The following is an 18,195-nucleotide window of genomic DNA, read 5'->3' on the forward strand; positions in this document are numbered from 1 at the left end:
ATTGAAAGAATCACCGAATAGGGATCGGACTCACCGAAACGGGCCATTCCGTGAATATTGAATAGTGGTGCGATACTGATAAACCCAGCCTCATGGGCGAAACACGTGTCTATCGCTGTCAATTCTTGCTACGCTCGACTGCCGAGAAACACTTCCAAATTAAACGATACAATCTTTACAAATTGAAATTGTTTGTGAAATAGAAAATAATATATATATACGGTACAGTAGATTTTGGAATAAACTTTTTTTTATCAGATGAACATTAGAACTATTGCTAAAAAAGTGCAACACCAATAGGAACCCAACAATGGTAAAATGAAACAAAGAGAAACACAAATGGCAAGTTGCAACATCTCAGCATATCTGTAGTTTTTTGCATTGGTTCTTCTGCAGACGTTGAATCAATGTAAAAAGTGACGGCTTTACTGTTTGGGATATCCTGCAGGTATGATGTTAGATTCTTAGTAGACGAATACCAATAGTTACAAATATATTAGGCTGGTACTTTTGTGAGTTTCTGAAAAAGCATTTAATGCCAGTGAAAGAAACGAGCAAAACTTTCAAGATAAAAACTGAAGATATCTTATTTCAACTTGTCAATCATATTTCAGTTTAGAAAGAGTTGATTTCAACTATTTAGCGATACCCGTAGCTTCAATATATGCGTAGTAAGCCTTGTCAGTAGGAATATTTTTGAGATCAACTGTCTCAGATTCTTTTGTGATTTGAAAAAATAGGAGATTTTCAAAACCAGTGCAGAACAATACTGTACATAGCACACTGCTTCCAAATGGCTTAACGATACAACAAACGCATAGCAGTGGAATAGTAAACAACACAAGCTTTACAAGTAATTGTCGGTATCTGGTGAATAGTCCAGGCTTAGTTTATAAGGTGTCGCAACGTTAAATTAGTCATTGCAAACTTATATATACTTGTTTAGTGGGATGCGTACCTTGTTGACGAAACCACCTCATCATAAATTTTTGGTTCGCAAACAAATGAAAATAAAACAATAGAAAAAATGGCTAAGTATGGCGATACGATGAAACGCGACAATCTTTAGCAAGATAAAAATATTATTACAAAGGATCTTTGTTTTTGTTTATTAATCTTGAAATTCTACAGCCAAAACATCAAGTACCGTAGTCCAATATAAGCTAAATGTATCAATTGACAGCTTGTCTCTTGTACATGAATGATACCTAATTCTGGAAGACAGGACAAAACCCTGATAGAAAACGACAAAAATTCACCTTTTTGGCACAATATAACCCAGCTAGCAAATCAGTCTTCGTACAACGTTTTCACGACTGCAGACATCGACGAGTTTCTCTAGTTGGAAAGTTACTACACTTGCATGTAGCAAATATGCTTCCTGGTGGCACTAAGCTACCAATTTCAATAATGGTTCAGCAGAGCAACAGATCAAGCATTAAGCTCAGTGCTTAAAAGCGCGGAATGGCCCGTTTCGGTGAGTCCGATTCGGTTAGTCCGATTCGGTGAGTCCGATCCCTTAGCGGGGGATTTTTTCAATTTTTTTTTTTAAATTATCGGGTACCGTAGCCTAATTATCATTGCCGTTTTAGGGTTAGGGGTTAGGAGTTAGGGTTAGAAGTTAGGAACTCACCGAATCGGACTCACCGAATAGTAGCAGACCCAAATGGAAAAGTTTTAAACCGTGTACATCAAGATAACGAACTATTGAGCAGCATAACTCAAGGCGACTCAAATTTTTTAGTCACGTCATCAGGAAAGAAAAAAATTGAAGATCTCCGTCTAAGCGGTCGCCTTCTCGAAAGACGAGCTCGTGGCAGACAACACATAACATTTCAATATAATTTCCAACAAAATAAACCAACCAACCAAAAAAGCTTTGGGACACTGCACAACATAGGGAACGCTGGAAAAATTTACTAACTCAGCCTCTGGCTCATGTAAGGCTGTATCGGCCAAGATACAAACACAGTTAAACTTTTTTACGACAGTGCATTCACTTTACAATGGTCGGGATAGATGAACCTAGCACTTGGCAGCTTGGTAGCGTCTAGCGTTAGTAGAAAAGACAAAGTCGTGGAAAAAAACTTCCTCTTCTCATGACCAATGACCATAGGAGGTTAATTACAGCACGAAAAGTACCGAGGGGACATGCACTGCAGAGCTATTTTAGATATCAAATACGAGAAGTTTCAAACCAACAAAACACAATCACACTCGCAGTACAAACACTTAAAAGGTTTTGATAGCAACGTCACTGCTTTGCAACTCATCGGAACAACGTTCGGCAAGTAAGTTTACAATTTAATGATGAAAGAAAAAAAAATATCACTACCGAGCACCATTCTTACGCAATGCAATGGTTGATGATGATAATGGAGAAACAATGCTGAACCCTCGCATACGACAACATTTGCATCAAAATCACTTTTCTCGTAATAGATAAAAGAAAACAGAGTAATAAAACAACAATAAAATACTCATAACATTAAAACCTTGATCGACAGTTGGGTGATGCAGGTGGACGGACATCTCCTTTCCGGGCACGTCACCATGATGTGATTCTACGTTTAAACAACCAACATAAACAACATGGAAGAAAGGTAAACAAATAAATTTGGTTGATAGTTGAAGAATATGCTGCATTTGTGCATGCATCACAGTCTGACGATAATATAACACACGCTTTGGTACAGCGAGAGCCGAGAGCGAGGCATCAAAGCTGAGCTAAACAAGCCAAACAAGGTCATAAAGTTGTAGTCGTTGTTGCCAATGACTGCTATTTATTTTAAATGGGGTAAATGTGAAAAAACACAGTGAATGACAACCAGGCAAAAGAATTTGAAATCTAGAAATGCCAACAATAAGGAAAAACGAAAGAGCAATCGCAGACAGTTCGTCGACCTTGATGTTTCAGGATGAAGACTATGCTTCAAGAAAATGACAAGACAGAGATGTTTTTGGAGCTCTCATGTATTTGAAATCCAACCTGACCATTGAGAACAAGCACGTACCGTGAGTATCTGACGAAGTAGTTGATGATTGACTGACTGATGACGAGATGACGGATGAATGTTTGACTGATGATGAGGACTCCTCCGGACCTTCTCCTGGTGGATCTGTAGAACAGCGAGGATAACATTTTTTTCGGAAGAGCAAATTAGAAGCAAGTTAATTTTCAAACAAATTTTATGATCCAAACGCTTCCTTATACTCAGTAAAAAATGATAATAACTTCTATGATACAGCAGCCTTACAGGCTGGAAGAATGTGTTATTTAGCATTTACCAAAAATGGCGCTGTTTATAAGATACGAATTGCTGGGTTGTTTCCATTTTTATACCAACAAGGTATATAGCTTAATAATTGACTTAGTAAAATTGTAATAACAAAAATAATTGAATTTTTTTAGGTGAAGCAAATTCATACAATAACACTGCAACACCAAAAGGTTGCTTTCAACGACACAAGCTTATTTACCTCGAGTATTTTTATGGTTATCTTTATAATTTTCCTGATTAGCAGAAGGAATATCGCTGCCGTTTTCGCTTGGCGTTGTATCAGGAACAATCTCTATGATCACACGCGCTGTGCTGTCTTCATTGTCGGATGATGAAGAATGGTCGGATTCAGCACTTTTCGTACCAACTTTTGCAGGGGAAACTTCTCTCTCTTCAACAATTTTTTCTAATTTTTGAGAGCTGGTGTCATCTAAAAAGCAATAAAATACTCACAATGATTAAAGTATTTAAAGTTTTGATACAGAGTTCGCTTTGTTAAACCATACGGACAAAACAGAGTAGCTTGAACGGGTTCAACATGTTTTATTACACAAAGAGACCTAACATAATTAAAATAAACTCAAACGTTTTCGACACGTACTTGTGTCCTCATCAGGAATTACTTTAAATCTGCAATATATTGCCAAAAAGTTTGAGTTTATTTTAATTATGTTAGGTCTCTTTATATAATAAAACATGTTGAACCAGTTGAAGTTACTTTGTTTTGTTTGTTTATTAAAGTATATTGCAACAAACCTGTTTGTGAAGTGACTTAAACTATTTGAAAATTTTTATACATTCCAAATAAACGATGGATTTCCCCATCACCTACTAAACTATGTCTGCATCAGTGATACAAAGTCACTGCAAACATGTCAAACTGCCAGGATCATGCATAAGAAAATACTTTCTTATATTTTACGAACAGTGAAGCTACCAAGGATGAAAAATGTGCAGAATGGGTGCAAAGCAAAAAAGTTTGTTAGCTCATAATGATGCATGTCAAACAGTTAGTGTTCTGCGCACAATGAGTGTGCACATGATGGAATAAGTACATCAAATATAGTTATTACTTTCTAAAACCTCTACAGCTTGTTGCACCCTAAAATGGGGATCATCAGAAGGTGATTATTCAAACAGAAGGATTCTATTATTCTGTTTGAATAATAACATCTGCTCTTACTAAGAGTTATAATGGTGAAAACCTAATGTCACCGAGCAAGTTTAGCAAAAGGTTCTACACTCCCTCACACGACTGGTTAAGCTACTGCATGCTTAAAGTGAATGCACGTTAGCAGTCCAAATTTCTAGGCTATAAGAAGTGAACTTTCAAGACTTGCTCAGGTATCTGCCGTTCTCCATTCATGTTAAGACTGCAGAAAATGAAGTGTACAGTAGTTCTGTGCCAGCATGTGTTCAATAGAGAAATGTACTTGCCTGTAATGGGACTACCAGTATTTAAAATACATCTCTACACTGCACAACCAATAAGTTATGTTTCACATTTGCATATGCTAGCTAGATCTATGATTAGCTGATTATGAATGACGCTAAACTAACTACAATGTTTTACTTCAAAACAACACAAATTTTTTGTTGAATTGAAGTAAGCTACGACTCTACAAGCAAAACTGTATCTTCAGCATCACCGTATCCATGCCAACAGAAGCAAAATTACTTTCTACCTGCATGGCTACATCGTTCACTAAATATGTGGGACTGTTGTTGTTCATGGAGTGAATTGAAAATTTTCATTAAGTGGAAAAACGGTGTGTATGATCTGTGTCAACGGGATGATCAATCAATACAATAGCTGGTCGATACTTGCCTAACATCTAGCCCGAGTTGCCGTCACTGCTCAAGAGTGGTAAGAGACAGAGCTCTTGGGCTCTTATATTACCAAAAAAAGATTCAAACGAAAAAGAAGAATAAAGTAGAAGGCGAAAATCTTGAACATTTACATTTATCTTCTAAAATGGTGAAAATTACAAATAATGATTAATGGTGGATGTTTGTATTCAATGAAGTCTATACTTCCGCATGCTTTTTTTAACTTAAACTAGACTACAAATTACATGGCAATAACAATGCAGAAATACAAAATGCACTACGCCACAATAAGACGTTACTTCAGCTCTATGAACGCTGAAATGAGAAATTAGTACAATAGGAAATTAATCTCCATAAATTCAATAGACAATTCTGACTTGATTCGCAGGGTTTAAAATCAAAAAGAAATTGTCGACACTAATTGCATGCCATGTTTTGTGAAGCAACCCTGCAATTTCATTCGATATTATGTTCTTCATTTTGAAAACAAATCAGCTTTCAGCGAATCATATAATAGGCTTTGAATAATCACTTGCTGACATAACACAAGCATAATTAGAACATGGCAAATTAAAGTTTTCAGTCACAAACCGATATCTAATATCCAGTCAAAGAGATTGCATATAATTACTGCGGACAGGCCATGCGTGCATTGAATTACACCATTGCATAGAATTAGCTGAGAGCGGATATTCAAAAAGCCACGACAGTGGAAATGTATCTCTTGCAAAGGTTTTGTTTTTGGGTAACGGTTAAGATGTGTTTATTTTTTTACAAAACACCTAATCCACAATATTTATAACTATACTATGCCAGTTAATAAACCTTTTCAAAGTTAATGGCGTGTCTCGATATATGTGATTTTAAACAATGTTGCTGAGTATTACGTAGATAAGACAGAGTTATAAGTTTCCTCTAGACTTAGAGCGAATGGCCTTAAACCGTGGCGTCTTAAACTCTAAATTAAACCTGTGTTGTTGCAGTGCGTGTGTATTCAGTTTTAATCAGATGTTTCCCCGTTACCGAGGCGACCGATTCTCAGGCTGATTGAAAGCGGAGAGTAGCAAAGGTCAAGCGGAGCAATGTCGCTACGATGATTGTTATTGGTGAAAAATAGACATGAAATTAGCTTTTTGATGAACTTATAATATCGAGTGATGATGTAATATCGCCGGATGAGCGATGAATAATCAAGAAATAAAAAAAAAACGACACATCTAAACAACACCGCTGCTGCAGACTTATAATGATATACCATGGCTTCACTATTGTCATCCATGATAAAGCACAGGACACCGGCTATTTTATGCAATTTTATTTCCATTACTAAATGTTAATAAACAGAAAAACAATTAACAGGCAAACGGTACATGCAAACAAAATCAGCTATTGATGCGACGGCAATGCAACGTTTGATTGCCCATGAAAGAACCAACACAAAATGATCAGAGTTGCTACAGGTCATATTACCAAAGGTGACCCGGTCATGGTAAAGAGGATGGAAGGAGAGGACTGGTCTATCAAATTGTCCACCATCCATTGTATGCATTTTGAGTTGTTGATCAACAGCAGCTGGAACGACAGTTGGCAAAATTACCGGCTTGCAAATTCAGTCTTTTTTACATTGATTCAACGTCTGGTGACTGTGAATCAATGTAAAGTGGACTTTTTGTTCGCTGGGTAGTCATTGCAAGAGTCCAGGAAGTAAACATAAAAATGTTTAGAAGTTGTGACTAAAACGACTACAAATTCCTTTGTTCCAGTGATCTTTTCACGAAAACGTATTCATACATAATGCTTCGGATCAAAGATACGCCCTTCTTGGCAAAGTTATCAACAGAAACAAATATTGTACGCATTGACAAAGCTCAATTGTCACTCAGCAAACAAATAAAGAAAAGGTAGGCCAGACAACTGTTGTAGAGTTACCTAATCTAATCGGTTCGGGACTTCGGGTGGTTTGTTCAAGCTAGTTTCTCAAAATGTTGCTAAAGCAAACCAAATTGCTAGTAAGGAAAAATGCCTCGTGACTCAATCGCTTTGTTATAAAAATAAATCTTCACACTAAAAACTTAACGCATTAAAAATAGAAACGTCAGAAAAAATAGGGCACTCACAATTAACAGTTGCCATTTCCACGATCTTTTCATCGATCACTTCTCCGTCATTATTCAAAGTCTTTTGTATCAACTCAAAAGTAAAATTCAAACTCAACACAGATTGCGGATCATCGTCTTGGCCATCTGCAATCATCACTATATTTCTGCCATCTAAAGACATGGTACGCCTATAACGTTGACACACAAGATATTGGCACAGTGAAGATGATGAACACGAACTTTTAGACCGATGATGACAGAAACTGTTAACAAACAAAATTGCTAAGATTCGTGACATGCGGTAACCATAGATCAACTGAAGCTGCAAAAGCCACGCATGGTAGATTTACAACCAGGATAATATAACACAAATTCAATGAAAAGCAATATATATAGTACACAGTAGAATGAAAGTCATAAACTCGAAAATAATTTTAAAAACAAAGTGTTTTTCTGGGTAAAGTAGTGAGACATACCAAAGGAGTGGACTATCTAGTGATATCAACAAAGGTGTTAAGCTTTTATAAACATGCGTTGTGTTAAGTCTTCAATAAAACGTAAAACTCACCCAAATAATGCACGTCAACAAATGTGTTGCACCCCGGTACTTGTTAGTAACAAATTCCTCAATGTTTATGCAAAAATTAGATGTTAGTGATCGTATTTTCTGCAAAAGTATCTGTCAAAACAAGGAAAAAAGTAAGGAACTAAACAATAAAAAAACAAAACAATGACACTATGACAAGATGGTAAACTCACCTAGAAGCCTAGAAAAAGCTTCCATTTCTCTATGCTTGTGCTGCACTAAAATATGGCTTGATTTCAATACGTTGCAGAGAGAGCCACAAGGCCGAGTGGGCTGTAGCTGCTTCGGAAAAGTAAAGAAAAATTCTTCCGGTATTAGTTTAAGCTTTAAGATAAATGCCAAGTTCACCGTTCCTGAAAAACTTGAAGCTTATTCTTGACTTGCCAGGCTTGGATAAATTTGAAAAAATTTAGCTGGTTCAATTTAGAATACCAAGTTTGTGAAAGATCAACTTAAAGTCAAAATTAGATTTAATTAAATCTGGACAAGACAAACGTTTACTGCAGTTGTACCTTTAGTAACTCAGAAATAACAAAATTGCATATTTCATCAAACTCTGTGGTAGTGCTGAATTTCTACTAGATTTTAATTCTTTCAAAAGGTAAAAAAATGCGCATGACATATGGTCTATAAGACGTGGCATTGGGAAACACCCTCAGAACGCACATTCTAATCCTATTTTTAGATCAGCAGTGGTAGTAAAGAACAAAAAACAATTTTTCCTTATGTGTTAAAAATGTGCTTCTTAGATATGGTGATATGACGTAAGCAAGGTAAATAATGCATCGCATAAATAAATACAATGTCTTTAGAATGGAACTTCGGATTCGCCTGCTAGGTACGATACTTGTACAACGTTCTTATTTTGCAATGACTTCTTTTCATCGCGTTTCTGCAAGCAGGCGCCAAGCAATGTCGGTTGTGCGTTGCGTTATGTCAGCTTAAAAGTTTGCACTTTTACGATCACAGCTCAACCTTTGATTTGAAACACACTGAGAATAATTACATAACAGTATTCAATTGCTAAGGATCTTTGAAGTAGAAATCGTTTCGATTTTCTGCCTTCGGTAGGATTGATTGAAATTGCCAGCGTAATATTTCTACCTTACAATCGCAAATCAAAAAGATAGATAAGATGTAAAATACTTTTGAAAGGTTCACAAAAATCAATGCGCCTAGCTGAGTCAAACGTCTGTCGATGTTGTATGCTTGATTGCTAGCCAACAAGGCGTCAATTGCATACAACTCTGTCTTCCGGCTTTTTGCGATGTACAACTTGTAAGAGCGCGAGCAATGGACTAACAACAGACAAAACTTCAGCCAATTCATTCCTTTCGTTTAAAAATAGATATCAACAATGCACCTAACACTTGAAGAAAAAAAGCCCTGCTACTGCTCAGTGCTCATAAGCTATTCTGCGCTAACTACAACAAATTAGCTTCGATAATATTACCAAAGCAGATTTACGCATAGAAAGTACATGACGAATTTGTTAAACTCCGTTAGAACTTCTGATTTTTTTGTACCAAAACTTACCTAGATTATCAGAACTCCCTCCAAAATAACTGCTTCTTCCAACCATGTCCCTAACAGTAAAAAAAACATCATGTGATTACCAAAAGTATATGGTAAGTTGCGTCAAGTAGTGTTTGGCATACTCGAGTGAGATAAAAGTAGGGCAGTGGATTCGGGCAAAAAACAAACGACTCCAACTTTAGTAAAACAAAAAAGAATAAGAACAAACACTTGTATTACCTCGTAAATTTTTAAAACGAAATACGAAGAAGAAAAACAATATGATATTATGAAAAAAATGCCAACAAAATTTTATTAAATTCATCGTTTTGTATATATCAAGCAGGAATCTGCTTTTTTTAACGACTTCGGACATGTCAAAATCCATACAACTTCGATTCCACAGCCCTGGATGCTGCAAGTCCTAACAAAAAATAATAATAATAATCCGATTTGGATTTTCAGTCGCCATTTGGTACGATACTGTCAGCTGCCGTTACTGTTGCAAAAAGACAATGGAAACATCAGCTCTTGAGAGTTGGAAGATATTTGTACAGACCAGACAAGTTGCAGAGCAAAATCATTGCAACAATTTAAGCAAAGTAAGTTTATAAACAACCACACCAGGAATGAAACTACTGAAACACTGATTCAATTTCTTTTTTCATCATATACTATATATATGAATAGAAAAAAAATCATAACAACAGAAAAGGGATTTTCATGGCAGGGTTGTAATATTTTTTCACGCAAAGGATTTTGCAATCAGGTGACTCGTCTCTCATCTAGCATCAGGCTCTCACATTCATGTCAAATAATTGCATAATGGTAAAAAATTCTACAGTTTTTATGGAAAAATGTGCATTTGCTTCATATAAATATTGGGTGGCAAAAAAGTTCAGAAATAAACTGCAGACCGCGTCATGTTGTGCAAAAGATGCAACCATGTTCTCAACGCTATTAGGTAAACTGCTCTGTTGCTTTAAACGATTCTTAAATGTATTCCTGGAGCATTTTACGTATATATATTCATTATTCAACTAATTAGAACAGTTTACGTGAATAAAACAAAACAATTTCAATTGCAGGTTGGGCGTAATGTTCCTTAACAACTCATTCAAACAGAGCTTCAACATCCGATAGCGTTCAGCGTAGTTGAAGGTAGGTTTAATAAGCATGAGTTCAGCGTAGTTGAAGGGATCTGCTACTATTCGGTGAGTCCGATTCGGTGAGTCTGATTCGGTGAGTTCCTAACCTCTAACCCCTAACCCTAACCACTAACCCTAAAACGGCAATGATAATTAGGCTACGGTACCCGATAATCTAAAAAAAAAATTGAAAAAATCCCCCGTTAAGGGATCGGACTCACCGAAACAGGCCATTCCGTAGTTGAAGAAAGGTTTAGTAAGCATGAGTTACAAGCATTCGTCAAACCTCAAAGCAGATCTAAACTTGGTCAATCAGCTCGTCCAACATAGGCTCAAAATGTTACGCAAGGGGATAAACGTTTAAACCCTGTGGTTTCTAAGATATGTACCCATGGTATAAACGTTATAGATTAAAGGATTTAACGGTTTACGGATTTATGGATAGAAGATAAACGCTGAATGTAGAACCTTGTGTCATGTGAGCTGTAGCACACAAAACACAAAGGCACTTTGAACATGTTTTCGACTAATAGAATAAAAACACTGCATAATACTTTGTAAACTCTACCTGCTATCATCCATAGGTATGGGGTCTGTGCTTAGACGAGGTCTGGAGTCTCCATACACATTCTGTGACAAAATTAAATTAGTCAAAAATTTGTGCGACTTTGAATAGTTCATACCGTACGTCATTGTGACTTCACTTACAAATAACATTAAAGCTTTTTGTTTCTACTCTGACAACATAGAGTACATAATATGATATATATATAGCTTCAAATCATTGCAAGGAAATTACGATGTTCGCAAGAAAAAAATCAAGAGTTCAGTTTTAACCACATATCAGATCAAAATCTTCTACAGCTAGACTCATTTCTAACATAAATACGTATTGAATTTGACATGAGGCCAATTGATTTCTGTGATCAAAGATATTGTGAAATTAAAAGAAGCTTGAACTGGAGAAAAAAATTGTCATGAGAAAGTCAAGTAATTTTAAGAACTTATTTTCGCATTTCAGAGTTTTCAAAAGTTGAATTGATACGTCACATGTATTATTTGCATTGGAGTCTGGAGATAATAACCACTCGAATGACAAAACCAAATGTTTATTTGGTAAATTTATTGCAATAACGCGGGAAAAGTACCCACGGTTGCTCTGATAACCAACCTTTTGAGAACCTTCTTGGCACGATGGAGTGCCACTCCACTCAGATGTCCCTCCTTTGGAAGAATTACTTTTTCGAGAGTCTAAAGCAGAAAATAATTTAGAAACCGCATTTTTCTTATGTGATTATCGTAACGAAACAGCCCAAAATGTAACGCCCCAAATTGCTCCACAGACCATCTCATATAAGAGTGTCCAGTAACCAAGCTTCAAGGAGGATACCACACAGCCTACTAATGCAACAACGTCCTCGTGGATTGGTTAAATGAAAACTGCTTGAACTTATAACGTCATACGAAACAACAACAACAGGATTTTAATACCAAACGTGTTAGTATTATACTATTGCTAGTTGTTACGGGTATACGTTCCATGAACATAATAATAAAATACGCTTACGACTATATGCTCAGTCAAAAATGAGAAGGCGGTTCAACGTTTGGGAAAGCTAGCATTTTAAGTTTGCTGGGGATCTTTCTCTATTTGATATTGCATCAATCAAACTACCTTTTTTTGGAAATCGGAGAGATGCTCGGACTGTGGCACTACCAGTCGTGTTGCGTTTTAATCCACCTTCTTTTTCAGCAACATCCCAAAACCACTCCCCAGTTCTTAGCATAATTTTCTTTTTGATGGTTAAGTTGTTTGTTCTTCGAGCTTTATTTTGTAGCCGCCTGAAAGAAAAACGGGCAGGAGTTACATGAAAAAGCATGACCCGTACCTATTCAACCTTAGTGAACACTGTGGTAAAATCCGGTTGACCAATATGTGGTCCACGTGGATGAGGCCGACAAAATGCTATGGCAGATTAAACACTGACTTGGCCTATTCTCATTTCATGCCGCCTATACTGTCGTTGTAAACGTCCAACTAGCAAAACCTTCCTTTATTTACATTGATTCAACGTCTTGAAAACCTTTCATTATATTCATTTTCTATTTTACGACCCCACACCTACAACATTAGGGTCGGAAGACGTTGGTTACATCAAAGCAAAGAGGACTGATTTGCGGGTGCTTGTGCTATTGTCGGGAAAACAAAGTAGAGGTTGATCCAACAAAACACAACAATTGAATGCGAGTCTCCAACATTATAAGACGAGAAGGTCCACTCAGACGAAGCAATACACTAAAGCAGTTGATTTAAATTTCGTGTAGAGCTTTCGATGCACACATGAAGTTTTCATAAAAAATGTTTAGAAATTAAATATTGAAATCAATTCTATTCAAATAATCATTTCCGGGGATACCATGTGTGGGGAAAGCTCTACACAAAATCTAAATATACTAAGTGTCACTTCTGCTATTGATATTATTCCAACAAATCCATTTTGCACACCCAAACACAACTGGGGTTACTTCAAATACCTTTGTCCTTTGTGGTAAAAACGTTTTCATGCAAAATCAAAAGTAAAAAAACGGCACTATCTTTAAGAGAAAGAGTTTTATTTAAATTAAAGACAAAACCTACACAAGTAGACCATATGATATAATACACTTTTTTCCACAGTCTATTGTTGAAATGTCAATAAACATGATTGAGTTATGAAAATTATATATAATAATAAAGTATTTTTAGCACCGTATTCATTGCAAGTATGAGTTGCTTATAGCACTACATCAGTGTAACCGTACAGCATTGCCATTGTATTTGTACAAGGGTTTGTATGAATAATAATATCTCAAATTATTTGGTACCTCACTCTTGCATCCTCCAACTTTTGAATACTTTCATCTCTCTTGAGGACTTCTGAAATGCGCTCTCGCTCCTCATCAGTCAGGAAGGATAAATTTAGAACGGTCTGCTTCTTCATTATTGCGTATTAAACAAAACCCTTCACCCAATCTAGACTATGCCCTGTCAGATATACACAATCATAATCTAACCAAGCTAAGTTACCCAAAAATGTCCTGCGATAAATTGAAGTTATTGTTAATACAAATCATTACAATACCGATACGGTAACTATTTTGTTAAATTGTTTCATTAGATATACACAATTCCCAAACAAAGTATTACCGGTAAGTATCTTCTTAAATCGGTAACTTAAACTCAAGAAGCAATATGGCCTACCACCAATGCTCATTCTACAACACCGACGCTATGGCCTTAAAATAAAGCTGCTGCAAGGTGCCTTTTCGGGTTAACAAAAGAGAAGTAGGTTTATTTAATAAGGCAGTAATTCATAAAATTTAAACACTTATCAAAGGAAGCTGGTTAACTCAGGAAGTAACGCTGCCTTGCAGAACACAGTGTGGTTGGTGGCATACGCACACAGCGCTCTTCAGTGAAATTACTCATTTTTTCCTGTTTACCCTTATCGAAATGACTTCTGCTAATGGCTATATGATGTAATTAATACACAGTAACGTTCTAGAATGAATACTAGATTTCTCTACCATGCATATGACTTTAAGCTGAAATTGGCAAAGTACCAATATAATTTATGACACCAAAAGTTGAACATAAGGTTAAAATCAGCACGAATTTGAAGGCTTCCTAACATTCATCTCAAGCTCTTTGAGTCATTTTTTGCGCAACATTTTATGAAAGCATCAATTCTTGTGCAATATGGCTTGCTTTCACCACGTTAAAGACATCTAAAAAGCGAACAAAAAAAAGTAAAAAGCGTGCATTCCTACACATCTGATCAATTTAATGCGAAGCCTGTAGGCTATATATACTGCTCAGTGCTCAAGTACACAAAAAGCAGCAGTAAGAACTGGAAGTGACCTCACCAAGTGGTTTTTTAATTATACTGAACACATAATGAGAAACGTTTTGGAAAATTTTGATGGCTCTGTGAAAATTGGAGGAAAAATGGTAACCAACTTTTGATATGCTGACGACATATATACAGTAGTGTTGGTCGGTGGAAGTGTAGCGGAACTGCAAGAACTTTTGAATAAGGTCAAGTCAAGAAGTGAAGAACATAATATGGCTTGCAATTACATCCCACAAAAACAAAAATGATGGCCACAAGTAAAAAATATGAAATTTGTCCAAGCTTATACATTGGTGGTAATGTTGTTGAAAATGTAAGTAATTTCTGCTATCTTGGCAGTGTCATAACTGACACTATGATGACAGCACGGAAATCAGAAGGCGAATTGCTATGGCAAAAACAGCTGTGACATCACTTACAACGGTGTGGAAACAGAGGTCAATTGGTAAAAACACAAAATTAAGATTGCTGCGAACTTTCGTTTTCCCAATTGCCACATTTACGGATGTAAAATTTGGACATGCAAAAAACGTGACATTAAAAAGTTTTGAAATGTGGTGTCACAGAAGACTATTACGCATCAGCTGGATGGAAAGAAAAACATATGAATTTGTTTCCAAACAAACAAACGATATAAGGAGTCTGATTAACAACATTAACCTCAGAAAATTGAGATATTTCGGACACATAGCAAGAAGCAACTTGTTGGAAAATTCAATGTTGACTGGGATGGTGCAAGGCAAGCGAACAAAAGGACGACAAAAAATGAAATATTTTGACAATATCAAACAAATTACGGGAATAAAAAGCATACCGGAAGCACTAATAAAAACAAAAGACAGAAGAAAATGAAGGTGCCAGTTCATAAGGGAGATGACAGCTGGTTAAACATGATCAATCTGTTGAATAAGAAAAAGCGTAACCGTTTTCTAATTAAATTTAATGAATCTTGCTATGATGCACACAATTAAACAAATAGTGCAAGTAAATGAAATCACTATTATCAAAGTAACCTTTGCTGCACTGTAGGGACTAACCATAGCTCTAGTGTACAACATTACTATGAAAGCACACTGGACTTATTCACCATGGACCCAACTGACTCCAGATCCGATAAAAGGATAGACACTCGGCCTCAGATGCTCAAACGCAGAAGATACCAGGTCATAAATCATAATGATATTTTTTGTGTTGAAAAATGAGGAGTCAGTTGGGTCCATGGTGAATAAGTCCAGTGTGCTTTCATAGTAATGTTGTACACTAGAGCTATGGTTAGTCGCTACAGTGCAGCAGGGTCTGCTACTATTCGGTGAGTCCGATTCGGTGAGTCTGATTCGGTGAGTTCCTAACCTCTAACCCCTAACCCTTAACCCTAAAACGGCAATGATAATTAGGCTACGGTACTCAATAATTTAAAAAAAAAATTAAAAAAGTCACTAAATAGGGATCGGACTTAGCAAATCGGACTCACCGAATCGGACTCACCGAATCGGACTCACCGAAACGGGCCATTCCGCCTTTTATCACCTCATTTTCACGATCTTTTCCAGACCATAGCACAAGACTACTAAAAAGCAGCTGGTTTTTTGTTTCTTTATCTAAGACTGGCAGGCCTTCCGCTTTGTTAGGAGAGTTGAATATGATGAAATCGTTGATTATGGTCTGCGGTTGGCTTCCCAGTACCACATTCGCAAGAGAAAATTCTACTTTTTATTGGTGCAATGTTGAGTGGAAAAACTTAAACTCACTCAGAGAATTGCCAGGCCATCTTCGGAAGACTGTGCTAGGCATGGTCGTGGGTGTAAATAGATGTTAAAGATTAACAGAACCAGAATAGATCTAGAGATGTACCGATACCAATATTTGGGTTGATACCAATATCACTTTTTTAGTCCGATACCGATATTTTGGCCGATACATTAGTGTTACAAAAAGAAGCAATTTTAATATTTCAAAGCAATTATATCAAATGCTAAGTTTTACCTTATTTGCATAAAACTATTAAAAAAAGCTTTCAATTGGAATAATTTATTAAAGATTCAAGAATCCAATCTCAACCGCATTGTTGTGTCATAATAGTAGGCTTTAGTAATGAAAGGCCACCGTAATTGAGGACTGGGGTATAAGGGAAGAAACATTACATCATAATTGGGGTTTCTGAAAAATTAATAAAGTGTTTGTGCAAACTCTCCAAATAGGCTATCATGATGGATAAGATGTAAAATGTAAACCAAGTCATTTGTGCAGTGTACAAAAACTGTTCGACAAGTAATGTGCAACCTAAGGGCGCTTGTCGTTTGGTTGAAAAGCTTTTGCGAGGCCAAGACTACCCAGGCTTACTAAAAACAACCAAGTTACATGGGTTTTTTAAACGTTTAGCAACGTAAAAACGATGCAAAATTATATATTTTTGCTACCTGGGTAGTCTTAGCCTGGTTTTATCCTCTGTTGAGAGTAAAAAAGAAACACAAAATGATAAATATTGGAGAAATTGAGTCTCCTTCACAACTTAAGAATCGAACAACGCAAAATTGCTGAAACAAAACGTTTTGTTTTCAAGAGTGAAAGAATCACTGCAAGCAAACAATGCCAAAAGGTGCGCGCATGAAGTCATGGGAGTGTGAGGTATCAAAAATTTGAACAGGTTGTTATTTTTCTACATCAATGTGACGTTAGTTACTACTTTAAAAAAATCTATATCTTTGCTTCTGCAGAAAATCCGCAGCAAACGCCTTTTTTTACATGTTTAGTATCGGCCAAATTTTGCTGATACCGATACTCAAAAAATGGCCAATATCACCGATACTGATGCCGATACCGATATATCGGTACATCTCTAGATCTTACCATTTTTATGCCATCAATAGTAGGGTGGAGTGAAAAAAACTTTTTCTGTGATATTAATGAAGAGGGGTTTTAAAACGGTGTCATAAGGTCTAATATTGACTTTAAAAATATTTTTTTGACGTGGCACCCAAAATCAAGCGTGCCACCCAGCCCCATGGGTCACGCAAAGGTCAAAATCCATGAAAACAGCATAACTTTTTTTATAATGCTCCTAGAAAGCTGGGAGTAGGCTTAAAAGTTGCAGAACAGCTATGTTTTTATATGCTCTAATAGAACATTTTGTTCTAAATGCATCTATTGGGCAGATATTCCAAATAAACGGATTTTTTCCATTTTCGGGGGCAAATTCAGATGAAATAGCATTTATTTGATGCTTAAATACATTTTTTACTACACTTTGTTCAATTATTTTGGGTGTTATTACGGAGTCTACATAATTGGACAGATGGGAACCTTGGCTATTTTAATTGAATGGTTATGGTTGGTTACCTAGTTTGTTGGTAGGTAGGCCTACTATACCATACCGTCCTTAGCATTAGCATATTGTAGCGCACGTAATGAAGCAAGCGAATACTATCTTTTAATTTGATATTGTTATACATTCATTAATATTATAGAGAGTTACTTATACATTGAACAGGATATTTAGAAGAGCACATATCTAGGTATTTAAATTAAAATAGAAATGCTCATCAAATCATAGCTATGCCACAATTCAACCGACCTGCCACCATCCCCAGTCCACAATCGAACAATTGTTCAATCTGCAGGAAGTTTGATTTGAATCAACAGCAGCCAGCTTCGAGGAAATGCATGCATATAAAACAATTGTACTACAGTAAAACCATAAAAAAGTGTTACAAGAATAGTAGGTATTTAAATCATCATAAGATTAGTCCATTAAGAAGCAAAATGTTTCTTAGTGGCGAAGCGTTTCATTAAACACCGAGGGTTAATTTTTTGTCTGATCAATCTGTCATGTCTTTCATAGCCAGC

General features: G+C 36.3%; 1 protein-coding gene across 2 annotated transcripts in view; it reads right to left on the reverse strand.

Annotated features, from left to right (window-relative positions):
* LOC145777782 (synaptotagmin-like protein 2) overlaps positions 1-15,399 on the reverse strand; it is a 49,041-nt gene extending 33,642 nt beyond the window's left edge. The window contains exons 1-8 of one of the 2 annotated variants that reach the window (XM_082589230.1): positions 13,325-15,399; positions 12,135-12,301; positions 11,631-11,710; positions 11,028-11,089; positions 9,333-9,382; positions 3,481-3,711; positions 3,015-3,119; positions 2,496-2,564 (exon numbers count right to left, since the gene is read on the reverse strand). In XM_082589230.1, coding sequence (XP_082445356.1) covers positions 2,496-2,564; positions 3,015-3,119; positions 3,481-3,711; positions 9,333-9,382; positions 11,028-11,089; positions 11,631-11,710; positions 12,135-12,301; positions 13,325-13,440 — 880 coding nt within the window. In that variant the 5' untranslated portion in view covers positions 13,441-15,399. Of the gene's footprint in view, positions 1-2,495; positions 2,565-3,014; positions 3,120-3,480; positions 3,712-6,581; positions 6,684-7,228; positions 7,361-9,332; positions 9,383-11,027; positions 11,090-11,630; positions 11,711-12,134; positions 12,302-13,324 lie in introns of those variants that run through there. The other variant, XM_082589231.1, reaches the window with a different exon arrangement.
* Between the last annotated feature and the right edge of the window lie 2,796 nt (positions 15,400-18,195).

Source organism: Aplidium turbinatum, chromosome 9 (genome assembly GCF_918807975.1).
Source record: "Aplidium turbinatum chromosome 9, kaAplTurb1.1, whole genome shotgun sequence".
Taxonomy (NCBI): domain Eukaryota; kingdom Metazoa; phylum Chordata; class Ascidiacea; order Aplousobranchia; family Polyclinidae; genus Aplidium; species Aplidium turbinatum.